Raw genomic sequence first — 15,416 nt, forward strand, 5'->3', positions numbered from 1 at the left:
AACTTCAACATAGACTTTCATTAGACTGCGGTAGCAGTGCGTCCGTTTGATACAAATTGTGAAAGGGCCCTCACCATTGAAAGCAAAGCCAGGCTTTTTTTCTTTCTTCAGTAGATAAAGTAGTAGTCTTGTTATTATAGTCAACAATACTAGGTAGAATATAAGTGCTGTTATGCAGTCTTGTTTTGCATTTCCAGCTGTCCTCTCATAATGGAGCCTCAGCTATCATATAACTGCATTTTCTGCAGCAAAGTCCTCATAGAATGTACAATCATTCGTTCACTGAGGTTCAACAGGTTTGAGGTGCTTTTTATAAAAAAAAAAAAAAAAAAATCTCTTATTCATGAATGTATTGATTGTTTTTCCATTTCTCCATTTAGTTGCTGAGCAATACAAGAAGTGGTTTGAGAAGTTTTCCATTAAGCGCTCTTGTACAGAGATGACAACCTGCCGGTCTGCATACCACATCGCTCCCCCTGTGCTCATATACAGCCATCTAGATGAACTTTGTGAACTGACTGATAGACGTCTCCAAGTTCAGGAGCTACAACAGAAAATGAATCTACAAAAGGTAACTTGGATCCGCGGCTCTTATGTATGACCCCCTTGGCTTAAGCACGTCTCTTTAATTCAAGTTATCTTTCCTTCCAGGAGATAATTATCCATCTTCTACAGTTGTGTTCAAAATTATTCAACCTCCACTGAAATTGAGTGTTTTGGCCAGTTTGACATTGATTTTGATCATTTCAGTCATCTTGTTTACAATTAAATCAAAAAGGCACTTGTATGTCAGACAAATATAACATAACATTTATAATGAAATAACCACAAATGTCTTTACTGTGCTCACATCATTATCAGTTTTATTCAAACTCAGGAAAACAGGCTGGGAGCAGCTACTAACCTGGTAGTTACATACTAGCAAAATTAACGCAGGGCATGCATTTTCAGCCTAATCGAGGTGGTGCATGCCTGAGCAATTAACCGGTCAATTGCAGCATGTTTTTTAGGGATGCGCACCCCCCCCCCCCCTTTTTTTTTCATAATTAGAAAAAGGCTGAGTTTGAGTCAAGCAGATATCAGGCTTGAGTGGTAAGACAGGCAGGGTCACGGGCCAAAGTCAGGACAGATGGATTTCGAGCAAGGTTATGGGCCAAGATCAAACCAGAGGAGCGGGGATCAAGGCTAGCCAGACAAGCAGATCATAAGAAGAATGCCCGGATGCAAGTAGCAAGGCAGGCCACATGCATATCAGGCAAAACAACTAGCTGTCGGAACAAGCAGCATATGATTGGGGGGGAGCATTTTATGGGAAGCTGGAAGTACTTTGGCATGAATTCCAATACACATATGCCAGTCGCAGTGCATACACATGCTGTGTTTATTGCCACATTGCACAACACCCCCTCCACCCCAAGGTCATCACACTACAGTCAGCACGCGGAGAGGCAGTCCTGCCAGTGAAGGATAGATGAGTATATCAGTAACTTAACAGGGGCCAGTGCATACATGTAAAAACGGCGCTGGAAAATTTGGGCGCAGGGTAAAGCCAATAAGTGGCTCGCCCTGCTCCTGCACAAGTCACGGCAGAGGTAATTACTATTTCCCCTCCAGGCCTCCATGGATAGTGGGGAAAGACTTAATTCGGCTGAATTACGCTGTTTTTAATGTAATTTGGGCTCTTTCTTTCTCCGGCGCCCAAATTACCTTCTGAGTGCCGCTATAGCTGTAATTCAGTTTACAGCCGTAATTCACATTACACACTTTCAGCACGGGGCTCCCAAATTTTGATGGCGCATATTTGTTCTGCTTCGGGGGCCAGTACATTGCCATACAGTGGCCCAGTGTTTAATTAAACAATGCCACTGGGCATTGTTGCAGCAGACAATGATTTATAATATCTGGCTATTTCTGCTCTGTTCTTACAGCCGATCTGTCATTGGCTGACAAAAGTATTATGTCTTTGGCCAGCTATTCTCCAACTCTCTCATTCGGATTTTATTTTTGCTCTGTTTATGCTGTAATACAAGGTTTATCCTTATTTCTGTTTGTTGTCCCTATCGCTTTTTTTTCCCCACTGAAAATCCTCTTTTCTTTATCTGCCAAGTTTCACCTGGTTTTTATGGCTGCTTCCCATCTACTTTCATATCTGCTGCTGCTGTTTTTATTTTTTCCCTACTGAGGTTTTCTCTTTTTTTCCTACTGGGCATTTCTTATGGAATCACCTCCCAATCTTGTTGCGGCATACAGTGAGAAATAACGACAAAGATATGAGAGCAGAACAACCTGGTACAGTCTGGAACATCTCCCTGCAGGCAGTGCGGAATGAAGCAGACAACACATCTGTAGGATAAGCTTTATTTTCCTGCTCATATACAGTGCAGGGATCACATCCTATAAATCCACTGGACCCGACAGGACTCAGGGCGGGATGAGTGGAGCGCCGTTATGTGAATGGAATGTGTGTAAGTAATCACTGTATGCTACGCAGCACTACCACGCGCACAACTCGCGCTGCTTGCATTAAGCATTATGAATCAACCCCTATGAGTGATATTTTACCACAGATTCACTATATACAACAGCAGACCTGGTGTTCCCATAGTGGGCCATTTCCCCATCAGTATAGTGCGGTTAATCCATGTGTACGTTTTAAGTGGCAGAAAGAGAACGTGGATTGGGGGATGTAAAGAAATCTAGAGATCCAGATTTCTGTACTGTGGCTTAAATTGGGATATAAATTGGTGTAAACACTGTGAACTCTCGCCTATCTGTTCCTTTTCACACGTCATAAGAATTCACAAAGCACTTTACCATTATTGCCTTTTATGACAGCGTGGAGTGTGTCATTTGTCATTCAGCCTTGTGCCAAGTCCTTGGGGTTTCTGTTTAGGCCCTGTATAGGCGGGTGCTAAAACAGGATGTTTGTTCCATGTTCCTGCAGGCTGCAATGCTAATGGCTTGTTTGGAGCTTAATGGTTCAGTGGATGTGCACTCTTGTCCTTAACTCGAGCATCCTATGAAAAATAGTGTCTCACTTCATCAGCCAGAACACCACATCACCAATTATTTCCAATGTTTTTCCTTTCTTGGAAAAAGGATCTGTAGCACACTTGTGATGTCTGAAAGTACAAGACCAGAATTATAGTATTCACTGTTATTCACTGTTGCCATTGCTGCTTGTTTCCTTATGGAGAAAAAAAATCCTCTCCTTTCTTGTGCTGTTGACAACTAAGGCTCTAATGTGAACATTATAAAAGTTTCCTTATTCCTGCTCCAACACCTGTCACTGGGAAAGCAAGTGAGGGAAGGTTTTCCTTCAGTTGGACAATTCTAACCCCTTTACTATGGTTTAAAAAAAATTAAAGGAAACCCTGAGAGACGTGGTGGCTGACATACGGTATATTTAGTTCCTTTTAAGCAATACATATTGTCTGGCAGTAATGCTGATCCTCTGCCTCTAATACTTTTAGCCATAGACTCTGAACAAGCATGCAGATGAGACGTTTCTGACAAAAATCTGACAAGATTAGCATGCTTGTTTCAGGTGGGGGATTCAGACACTATTGACCGGAAAGATCAGCAGGACAGCCAAACAACAGGAATTAAATGTGGCAGCCTCCATATGTGGGTTCCTTTTATGGATTTGGCTTAAAGATGAACTTGAAAATCTAGCACTGTACTTACCCAAACCTGAAGGAAAATAAACTGATGAGACAATTATATATTAAGTCCTAACCCGGAACAGAACTTTCCTTCCTGGAATCCCTGTCTTAGCCTTATTTCAGTTTAAAAATGTAACAATCCAAATGTAAAGCTCTGATTGCCTCAGGTATATGACTTGAGATTTTTAATGCTATTCAACCCACATACCAACAAATTCTTGACTAATGGGCTTATTACCTGTACTGCTCCCTGTGCTGCAATGTTGCAATCCTAATTAGTTATTAGTCATACCTATTTAACGTACAATGGTAGAATTAAAATGTTATTGGGGGAAATGACAATCCAATGATCCACCATCGGCATATTCAGATATGCTTTTGCTGGGGCTCTGAGGAAGACAGAAGAGGATGGCACCAGTAGCGGTCACAGTGGGACCACTGGAGGCGCACAGTGACTATGCCAGTGGCAATTTTTTCACCAATTGGATGATTTTGACCGGTTGTCCTGAAAAATCGAGAGCTTTGCTTTTTTTTGTTTTCGATCAATAAATCAGATCGGATTTCCCATTTTATGGAGATTGGACATGTTGGAAATTTTAGACCAATTTTACCAAGAATTGTATGGTGTGTGATGGATTGTCTATTACTTGATGTACAGCTCCAATCAATTTTTTCTGAGTTTTCAATTATTTTATTCATGATTGGGGAAAAATTGAACATCGGTGTGTGGTACATTGGTCAGATTTTTGAATTGTTACAATCAGGCAGAAAAATTGATTGCTATTCTTGAATTGAACAGATATTTAAAAATGGTATGGTGTGTGGCCACCTTTAGGCTGCTTTCACAGTGAGACATTACATGCGCACGTTAGTGCAGCCTGTAACGTAGCGCAACTCACAGTAATGAAAAATCAATGGGCTGTTCACAGTGCCCACGTTGCGTTACATTGTAACGCAGGACGTCAGTCGAATGTGCTGCATGCTACGGCGTTATGTGCGGCTAAGCCGCGTTACTGTGCGCACATGCTCAGTAGTGTTGGAGGAGGAGGTCTTCCCTCCTCCTCCTCGGCCAGGCACATGGCTAATTATTATTCACTGCATGGTGTGACGTGCAGTGTTCAGTTCCTGGAGCGCTGCTCTGTGCGGCGATTGGCTGGCGGGACCACGTGATGCCGCATGCGTCCAAGAGTACGCATCACGGCATCACGGACGCCAGAGTGAGCTGCACAACGCGGCTCACTCTGACGACCACCTCTAAGAGCACCAGGCGTTGTGTTAGGGGCACGTTATGTGACCATAACGTCCCCTAAAACGCAACGTCTTGGTGTGTAAGTAGCCTTAGTCTTGTCAGGTTTGAACAGACTGCTAAGGCTGCAGTAGGTACTGGTTTACTAAAACAGGGCAGTTGAAGACTGGAAACGGGCAGCCTGCTCTGATAAACCTCAGTCTCTGGTGAGGCATACAAAATGTAGTGTTAAAACCTGACACCAGCAGCATAAAACCATGGAACCAACTGGCCTTCTGTCAACTGCTCAAGCTGGTAGTGGTTTTGCGTGTGGTGGAATTGAAGATTTGATGCTTTTATGTGCAGCTGAGAAATATGCAGAAATTGAGTGATATAATCCATATTAACATGGAGTAAAATCTCAAAGGAATCCTTGCAGAGTATTATTTTAAGGGCCCCATTAAAGCCAGAGCAAGATCATCCACAAGGAAAACCTAGGCAGATTCTAGGGGCCTGGGATGCCGCCCTTAGTGAAACATTGTAGTAATGTCAAATTTGACATTTTTTTTTGTTCTCAATTCCCTTCCCCTCCCAATAATGAACTAAAAATGTTTGAATATCTTTATTTTGGGCCTTCTAGACTGCAGGCGCAGTAGTTCTGCGCCTGCGCAGTCCGCTCCAGCCCACGTGGCGGTGATTGACAGCGCCGCTCGCGCAGGCGCAGTACAGGCCGACCTGGAGGTCGCCCTGACGTCATCGCCGGGGACCGGGACGGAGCTGTGGTGAACGGCAGCGGGGAGAGCTGCGGCGAGGGACGTGCTGGGAGCTTGGGGCTGGAGGAAGCCCCCGGTAAGTAGCACTTATTTTCTTTAATACTGCCTGATGACTCCTTTAAGCAGTATGTATATGTTCCCCCTGTTGTTTTTTATTTCTCTATGAATATTGTACTGTTCATTGTTTGTTTGTTGGTATATCCACTTTATCTTTATGCTTTAATAAAGCTTTCTTTAATTAAAAAAAAAATTTCTAGGGGCCCGGTGGATGCTAGCCCCCACCAAATCTCACTAAAAAAAGACAGGTGATCATTAGTGGTGGGCAAAAACTGTTATTTTGCCTAGGGCCCCGGTGCTTCCTAATCCTTTTCTGATTAAAGTAATCAATGAGTGTGTCTATCTCCTCTTCTTCTACTTCCCCCTCTCTCTACATTACACTCCCCCCTAAGCGTTCCCGTCTCTATCTCTTTTCTCTCATCTGCTCTCATTTTAGTATTCATGTTGCTCTGTCATTTTGTATTTGTTGATTACCACGTTCCCAAGCTTCCAGCACAGATGGATTCACTTTTCCATGCTAATGACATTTAATTGCTGTGATACCACCTTGGCCTTGTAAATGAGCCATTAGTTTAATGCTGTGATCTCTCACAGGTGCTGAGTGAAGAGCTGCTTGCGGAGGCAGATTCACAATGTTGCAGCTCCCCACCTGGCTGTTTGCTGCTCAGAGCCATCTACACCCAGCTGTGTGAGGGGGGAGACGCCTTCCCTGTATTTGTGCATGATGATGCCTGACCAGCGCCAGCAGAGCGACCAATCACCAGGAAGAGGAATTCTGTACTTCTAAATGCAGGCTAGGAAGACTTGTGTATACCAGAGACCTCTAATGTGCAGGTTGTTATTACATATAATGTAAAAGACATGCATAATCAACAGAATGTAACATTTTATTTTTCCATTGTTTTTTTTATGGGTTTTTTTGTTGTTGTCTTTATTTGCATGAGTGTTTGTTTTATGCTGCAGAAAAAAAACAAAAACGGATGATGGCTTCAGTATCACCGATATGTATTTTAATAAATTAATGCATTTAAACAAATTATATCATTTTGTCACGCTTGTGATGGAGCTGTAAAGAGACATTACGGATTTTACCGCTCTGTCTTTAAAGATAAACCGTAACCAAGAATTGAACTTCATCCCAATCAGTGTATGATACAAAAACACAATCACGCTGACACCTGCACAAAAAATGTTACCCCCCCAATAAAAATGTACCAAAGATATATATGTATAGCAATCTTGGTTCGCCTCCTCCACTTTGTCAAAAAATTATACACTTAGAGGTGGCGCTACTCAAGACAGAACCAACAGTCCGCAGAAGTCTCTGCTATACACCTCAAACACAGTTCTCATAGATCCAAAATCAACACTGTCCTCTGGCAGCTTGAAATATCTTCACAGACACTTCAGAAGAGAATGATCTTCACAGTACAGAAAAGACACCTCTACCTCACCCTTTGTGCCAGACTCACCGTCTGCTTAGACCTCTGGTGGGTCAAATGTAGCCTTTGGGACCGTTAACTCCTGGGCAAAACCTGGATCACCATCCACCATAATATCGTCTTTATATATTGCACTTTTCTTCAATACTTCAATAAAACAGGCCTCTCATAGTGTAAAACTGACATTTATTCAATATAAAATCCTATTGCACTCACGTTTTCCAATGGTTAAAAAAAGCATGGACTGTTTTCTTGTAACGGGCTCTCCCTCGCAATGTTGGCCGCAGGCAGGTTTGTATCTGTAGTCCCTCCGTGCGTATCGCCGTCAGTGCGCGCTCCTACCCGGCTTGATACCACCTGGGACGCCCATCGCTCCGTGTATACTTCCTCCTTGCGTGGTTAGGCTCCGCCCGACATGTTTCGTCACCATGTGACTCATCAGGTCCCTGATGAGTCACATGGTGACGAAACAAATATTTATAAAAAAAAAATAAACAATGGTGGAGCGATCAGACCCCACCAACAGAGAGCTCTGTTGGTGGGGAGAAAAGGTAATCACTTGTGTGCTGAGTTGTGCGGCCCTACAGCAAGCCATTAAAGCTGCAATGGCCTAATTAAGGAAAATTAGCCTGGTCACTAGGGGGTTTAAGCCCAGGGTCCTCAAGAGGTTAAAGGTTATTATGCTGTTGCGTATCTTTTAGAGTAGAGCGGAAGTTCTGAGTTCAGGTCCACTTAGGGGAACTTGACTGACCCACACAGAGTCCTGACCTCAGCCCGATGGAAACTGCTAGCCAGGTCTTCTCGTCCAACATCAGTGCTTGACCTTACAAATGTTCTTCTGGAAGAATCGTCAAAAATTCCCATAAAGAAACAGTGGAAAGTCTTCCTAGAAGAGTTTAGCCATCATAGCTGCAAAGAGTGGGCCAGCTCTATATTAAAGCCTATGGATTAAGAATGGGATGTCATTAAAGTTCATGTGTGTCTAAATGCAGTCATCATCCCAATGCTTTTGGGAATATAGTGTGTGTCATAACCACTGATGATGATTGCTATAATATAGCACTGTTTATATTCTAAAATTGTTCATCTGAATAGAGGTTTACTTTATTTTAACTGCTTCGGGACAGCCAAACTACCCCACACTCCTAAGCATTGGGCGCAATTAGCGCTTCACTGCCGGCACAGATCTCTGCTGTCTAAAGACAGTGGAGTTCTGTACATTGGTCAGGAGCTGTTTTCATTGGCTTCTGATCACTGTGAGCCAGTCAAGTTGAAAAAGGAAAAAAAAGGCTGTCTGAAATTGGTTAAGCTAAGCTTGCCGTGTGAGAAGCCCAGAGTGTCTTTGTTAATATATATATATATATATATATATATATATATATATATATATATATATATATATATATATATATTATGACAGTTTGGCTGTAATGCTGATTTCCCGAGTTTATTATGCTTTGATTTGCTCACCTGGAATAAAAAAAAAGAAGGGCAGAACTTCTGACCTGCTTACTTGTTCCAGTTGAGTGATTTAGAAAGTATTGTATCCAAAGGATTATCGACGTTTTAATAATAGCTTCCTCTTTATCTTCATGTTAAAATGTGTATGTTATTTTCATATCATGATCAATTGCCGTGTAATGGGCTAATTTTTGCACACAGTATCCATAAACTTACTGTAGTAAGTGCATTAGGATAACATGGTACATTGCAATGCTGGGTTCTGAACGTGTTCATACAAATGTAATCCCGGTGACCAGAAAAGGATGAGGCTCCTTTCACACTGGGTATTTTCATTGCTGTGCATTACACTTTTTTTTCTGCAGGGTGACACTAGGTCAATGAAACTCTATGAGGCCTTCAACACTGAATGCGATGCGCCGGAAGTGGCGTATATGCTGCAAGAGCATCTATGCGTTGTCAGGCAACAGGTAAGGTGACCGCAAGTCATGTAAGTCTATGGCAACGCAGGTTTTTTTTTTGAAAAGTTTCACGGCGGCGTTGCGGCACATATGAGCATTATTAAAATACACTTCTGTGTATTTTGTATTTCCGCAACAGGAAGCGAGCGCTAGAGAGCCTCACTTCCTGTTTGGCTTTTAGCTGATCGCGCCGCTATCGCTAATTTACAGTGTGAAACCAGCCCTAAGATGAAATGGGGCCTTAGTGTGGATAGAAGTTTTTCCCACTGTTTAGGTCACCTGGCTTTTTTTTTTTTTTTTTTAGTAAAATTTGGTGGGAGCTAGCATCCAGCAAGCCCCTAGACCAGTGGTTCCCAACCTTTTATGAGGTATCGCCCCTTAGGGGAAGATGACTCACCCCTGTCGCCCCCCTTCTCTTAGTACGGTATACCCTTACGCCAGGTGGTGGTGCCAGTGGAGGGGGTAGTGCTGTGACCTTGCCAGCTAAAAATAGCCGGTGATGTGCACTTCTCATTGGCTTATAAGCAGCCTGCAGGCTTTATAAAGCAGCAGAGAACTGTTTTGGAGTGAGTTTCTCCATTTGTGTGTTTGGTAAGTTTTAGAGCAGTAGGAGACAGGCCTTGGGGGTGGCAGCTCCAAGGGTTTGGCTGCGCTCACATATGGTGTTAGATGCTGGTTCTGGGGCACCGGGCAGTGAGAGTTCCCGGGGCCCCAGGCTGGCTCATGCACCATTGTTTTTAATTTTTTTAAAATAGCCGGTGACTCAACTACTTTGCGCCAATTCCCTTACCGGTGTAATTTTAGCTATTGCAGCCCCGCACGTTGTGCCGCCCCGCATGCGCAGTAGGAGCCTGCGTCCCATTAAATTGTTCAGCCACGAAATTTTCAGGGGAGGGAGGGGACCTCCAGATCTAGCTCTGTGTCGAATTGCAGCCCCCGAGCCCCGCTGGTTCCCGAGACTGATTGCAGCAAACCTTTCTCGGGAACTAGCGGGGCTCGGGGGCTGCAATTCGACACAGAGCTAGATCTGGGGGTCCCCTCCCTCCCCTGAAAATTTCGGGAGTGTACGTGGTGCGGAAGCGGAGATATTTCAGGTAAATAATATCTAACTTCCCACTGAGCATGCGCGATACTCAGTGAGGAAGACTGCTTCCGGGCTGCAATATCTGACATTACACCGGCGCGTGACGAACGAGCCCTGAGGAATTACGCAACTCTATCATGCACACTTGCATATTTTATACAGATCATATTTTTTGCCCATAATTTTCTTAAAAACGAGTGACACTGCAACACTTTATTTTTTCTGCCTTTTCATACTGATTGCCCCCCTGTCGCCCCCCACAAATTTACCGCCCCCCTTAGAACCACCTGGGGACGATCACCCCCAGGTTGGGAACCACTGCTCTAGACTCTCTCCAGGCCCTAGGTAACTGCCTAGGATTGCCTTCTGGATGATCCGGCTCTGCTGGCGAGTGACAGATCTGAAGCTAGAGTTACTCCTTGATTTTGCGGGGACACAGAGCTCCTGTGCAAGCTGTGAATGCCTTCTCTCCTGAGAGATCACCTCCGTATTTGGCGGCTAGACAGTTGATTTAACGCTACACTGCTCTGACATCTGCAGCAGTAAGTAGGTTAACGGATCAATATTATAGAGGGCTTTAGCGACCAGTAAATCTGGTTTGAGCGCATCTCTGAAACACGCAAGGGATGTGAAGGTGTAAATGGAGGAGGTGAGAGGGAATTATGGTGAGCAGTCACAGCAGGCACACAATATAAAATATTTGTTTATACCTAATAAAACATTCATTTGTCAAAATTAGGCTAAACCACATCAATTTATTTTGTGGCACAATCTTGAACATAAAGATATTAATGTTCGCTGCTAACACCCAATAGCAATGCAATAATAATGGGCCTTATGTGTCAGGGCTAGGCAAAGCTAAGGAGTCCTAAAATAATTACTAAAATAATAAAACTGTTAAAAATATCTGCGGCGCCGCTCACTGCGGATGCTGACCCATAACGTGCTGATGCGTTTGCGTCAAATGCGATACTCCTGGCACATTAAAAATATCTGCGGCGCCATTGACTTGCATGACTTCCGGGCAATGCATGTCACCGCGGATGCTGACCCATAATGCGCTGATGTGTTTGTGTCAGATGCGAGACTTCGCAACGCATCAGGTGAAATGTCCCCTAGACTTTCATTACTGCGGTAAAAATGGGTAACAATGCAATGAAAACGCTCAAGTGTGAAAGGGGCCTGACACACAAGTCTGCTTTAGCTGCAAAGAGTGATGGCTCCATTCATAGAGATTGTCATTTATACAGTAAGACGTGTGGATCAGGAGCAGGAACACAGAGCCCGGGGTTCTGTCAGCAAGAAGCAAATCCGTATTCTTGAAGAAGCACATTTGTGGAAGGTTAAAACACCAGGAGAGGTTGATTCAGGTTTTTGATTCTCTTAAAGGGAACCAGAGATGAACGTTTTACACAAAATAAACATATCAGTCGATAGCTTGTAAAGAATAAATGCTCTACCTGATAATTTCGTCACTCTGGTGTGCCTTTTTTAGTGTTTTTTATCCATTATTGCTCCAGGAAAAATCAAATATGGCCGCCGGCTCATATCCTTTCTGCTTCCAGGTTATGAGTTGTTCTGGATGTGCAGTCTAGGCTATATGAGACTAGGCTGCTATCTAGGCTATATGAGAAAGGCTGCTGCAGCCTTTCATCTGTGTGCTTTCATTTTGGTATGATGTGCAGCTGCCTGTAGGAAGTGTCTCTCATAGGAATAAAACTGCAGTCATCATCAGTATCTAGTGCACACAGAGCACCACAGGGATCATATTGCAGCCACAGAGCTTCTCTCTCAGCAGGAGCAGCCCCTCCCATGTCATCACAGCTCTCAGTATGCAAAGCAGGAAATTTGAGCCAGGAGGTGGCAAGCTTGGGCTTGAAAAGACTCCACAGAAGAGTGACTCAGCTATAATGATTCCAGGTCAAACCTAGACTGAGCCAGTCGGGGATTCTTATTACAGCTGCTAATAGACTAATTAAGCAGATAACAATGAAACTAAAAGCAGGGTAGGTGTTTACTGTAATGTTCCCACTGATAAATGTAATAAAATATATGAGGGTGCTTCGTCTCTGGTTCTCTTTAAGGCTCCGCCACAAATAAGCGCTTTTCTGAGCGCTTTGTGATTGATTAGCGCTTTCTGAGCGCCTTTTAAAAATAACTTCTTATTCACTTTCATTAAAATCATGGTAAAAATCACAGCGATTGCTAGATTGCGTACGCGAAAAATTGCGGTGATTATTACCGCAATTTTAATGAAAGTGAATGGTAGCGATTTTTTTAAAAAGCGCTCAGGAAGCGCTAATCTATCACAAGCGCTCAGAAAAGAGATTATAGTGTGGCTGAGCCCTTAATGTATTTCATCTGAAATATATGATAATTTGCAGTGTACGAGGCTTTTTGCTTTACGCATAAATCATTTTTGCAGTTTTTATTTCATGGATAGCTGGGTTTGCACTCTGTTTACCATCTAATACAAAGCTCATGATTGGACGTGCAGCGAACAACAGCTCCATTCACTGGTGCATATCTGAACACCATTCCCATTCTTATAATAACTACCACCACTAATGGAGGCCTTTATCTTGAGCTGCCAACTAGGGATGGTCAGGGAGGTGCAATGAATGCAGCTTGAGGCCTGGAACCCACTGCAAAACGCTATCGCTAATCGCAAGCGCTAGCATTTTGTATGAGCAGTTTGTCAGCGGTTTCATGAGCGTTTTAGGAAGTGATTTTACAAAGTGTATCAATTTGCCAGCGATTGTGTAGCGATTAGCATTTTAAAGTCTGATTGGTCCTTTCAATTAATTTTAATTTTGTTACAGTGTGTGGTAACGTTAAAACGCTAGCAAAATCGCTCCATGCAGGATTTAATGAGCGATTAAGCCAGCGTTTATATACTTTACATTGAAGCGCTAACGCTCCCAAAATGCTGCATGTCCTGCGTTTGCGATTTGAGGAATCGCAAACGCTCCAGTGGACGTTGCCCCATCCATTAACATTGGCTGAGCGTTTTGGTAAAACGCTAGCATTTTGAATCGCTCCAGAAATGCTCACAAAATCGCTCTTGTGGGTTCCAGCCCTGAAAGTGGACCAATCGAGTTCCAATCATCCATTTTCAAGCATAAACTCAAAATTATTTGCATCTCATTGACTAACCCTTATACCAACATTTACAGGGTATTGTTCTCAGGGTTCTGCCTAACATGTTTCCTACAGGACAACTGTAGTGAGAGGGATATGGAGGCTGCCATGTTTATTTCCTTTTAAACAACACAAGTTGTCTGGCTATCCTGCTGATCCTCTGCCTTTAAGGGCTCGTTTCCACTATCGCGAATCTGCATGCGTCCAACGCATGCAGATCCGCACATGTAATACAAGTGGATGGGCCTGTTTCCACTGTAGCGTTGTTGAGGTGCGTTTTTTTCAGCGTGAAAAAAACGCACAAAAGAGCCAACGATTTCGCCTGCGTCGGGAATCCGTGCGAATCGCCGCTAATGTATTTAATAGTAAAAACGCATGCGTTTGTTACATGCGTTTTTACCCGCGATTTCGCGTGCGATTTCGCACCTTTTTCAATTTTATTTAGCCCTGGCAGTGTCATGGTTAATTTCGCATGGCACCCTGCCATGCGAAATCGCAGGCGAAATCGCGGGTAAAAACGCATGTGGAAACGCATCCGCATGCGTTTTTACAAGCGTCGGAATGCGGCCGAAATCGCGTCGCAACAGTGGAAACAAGCCCTCATACATTTAGCAATAGACCCTGAACAAGCATGCAGCAGATCAGGTGTTTCTGACATTATTGTCAGATTTCACAAGATTAGCTGATGCTTGTTTATGGTGTAATACTGACACTACTGCAGTCAAATAGATCAGCAGGGCTGCCAGGCACCTAGTATTGTTTAAAAGGATATAAATATGGCAGCCTCCATATTCTCACTTCAGCTGGCCTTTTAAATTGCTGTATTGCCACAATCCCAGTAGGCACCTACTGCCCCTTCAGTAATCATGCTAAAAACAACACAATAAATTGCATTCCAAAGGGGCAATATCATACCTAATAGCACACAGTATTACAGTAAGTGAATGCATCAGTATAATTTTTTGAATTGCTCCTGAGAAGAAACATTACAATATAGTGGTGTGATTCACTTATACCTGAACTCTGAATACCTAATTTTTCAATAAAAAGTATTAGTATCTTCTCCTGTGAAGTCTGATCATATACATACCTTTACCATGTCTCAGTGAAGTCCCATTCCTCAGATATTCCCACTTTCTGCCTGTTGATATGCTAAAAGTTAATAGCAGCAGGTGGTATTTGAACCCGGTTCCCTTCCTCCTGTACAGTAGACACCAGAATGTCTGTGCCAATAGGTTCCTCTGATGTAAATCCAGGTCTGGAAATAGGACTATACAGAGATAAAGTAAAATTATGAAGATAATCATGCTTCAGAGCAGAACATACAAATGCCCTTTATTTTAAAAAGCCATCCAGAATTAAATGCTTTGAATTATTTACACCTTTCCATTGCAGGGCTGTGGCTTATGGGCATAGCATGTGTTTATGGTTCTCTTGTTTTTTTGGACATAGGTTCTTGAGCTTTAACTCCTTTCTTTGTCATGCAAAATCTTTTTGATTAATCGGAGAGAAATGACTACTTTTTTCCCTCCAGAAAACTGATAAAAATAACAGAACAGCTGTGTGTGGCAGTGTCTGAGCAGGCAGACTTCAGGCAGTAGAGATGTGTGACTGTCGCACGCAGAGAACGCCCCACTATTTAGCAGGCTAACCCTGACTATATTTCCAACTGTATATCAGGTTTAGATTTGCATATAAACACTGAGCAGCTCATATGCAAATATCAGAAGAAGCTTATAAAAGAACAATGAAACATTGGGAAAAGGATAATTTTTCTGACACTTTGCTGGCTTCTATTTTGAAAACTGGAATAAATAAGAGAAGATGGTCAGTATTACTGTTCACCAAATTTTGATGCTTGTGTATTTATAAGTGCCTTGAGGTCTGCAGATTTTATTTCCACAAGGTAACCATGGTCAGCCAGCACTTTTTTCCCACACTTGCATCTCTCCTGAGCTAACACGGAATAAGAATCTTGTGCTCTACACAGCTTCAGTACCCACAGTAATCCTCCAATGGTCTCAGCTAGTGCTGCTCTGGACTTGGGGTAGGGAGAGCAAGATACTAGAAAGAAGAGAGCTCTCCATAGTGTAACACTGAAGGGGGT

At 43.1% G+C, this 15,416-nt stretch overlaps 1 protein-coding gene and 1 long non-coding RNA gene across 2 annotated transcripts in view; one reads left to right on the plus strand and one right to left on the minus strand.

The window, feature by feature from the left end:
• Positions 1-6,759, plus strand: part of TEDC2 (tubulin epsilon and delta complex 2) — a 106,492-nt gene extending 99,733 nt beyond the window's left edge. The window contains exons 10-11 of the mRNA XM_068244421.1: positions 381-571; positions 6,315-6,759. Coding sequence (XP_068100522.1) covers positions 381-571; positions 6,315-6,455 — 332 coding nt within the window. The 3' untranslated portion in view covers positions 6,456-6,759. The remainder of the gene's footprint in view (positions 1-380; positions 572-6,314) is intronic.
• LOC137524492 (uncharacterized) overlaps positions 1-14,573 on the minus strand; it is a 58,459-nt gene extending 43,886 nt beyond the window's left edge. The window contains exon 1 of the long non-coding RNA XR_011022705.1: positions 14,400-14,573. This is a non-coding gene — a long non-coding RNA (uncharacterized lncRNA). The remainder of the gene's footprint in view (positions 1-14,399) is intronic.
• Positions 14,574-15,416: the final 843 nt, after the last annotated feature.

The sequence above is a fragment of the Hyperolius riggenbachi genome, chromosome 7, assembly GCF_040937935.1.
Source record: "Hyperolius riggenbachi isolate aHypRig1 chromosome 7, aHypRig1.pri, whole genome shotgun sequence".
In the NCBI taxonomy this organism is placed as follows: Eukaryota; Metazoa; Chordata; class Amphibia; order Anura; family Hyperoliidae; genus Hyperolius; species Hyperolius riggenbachi.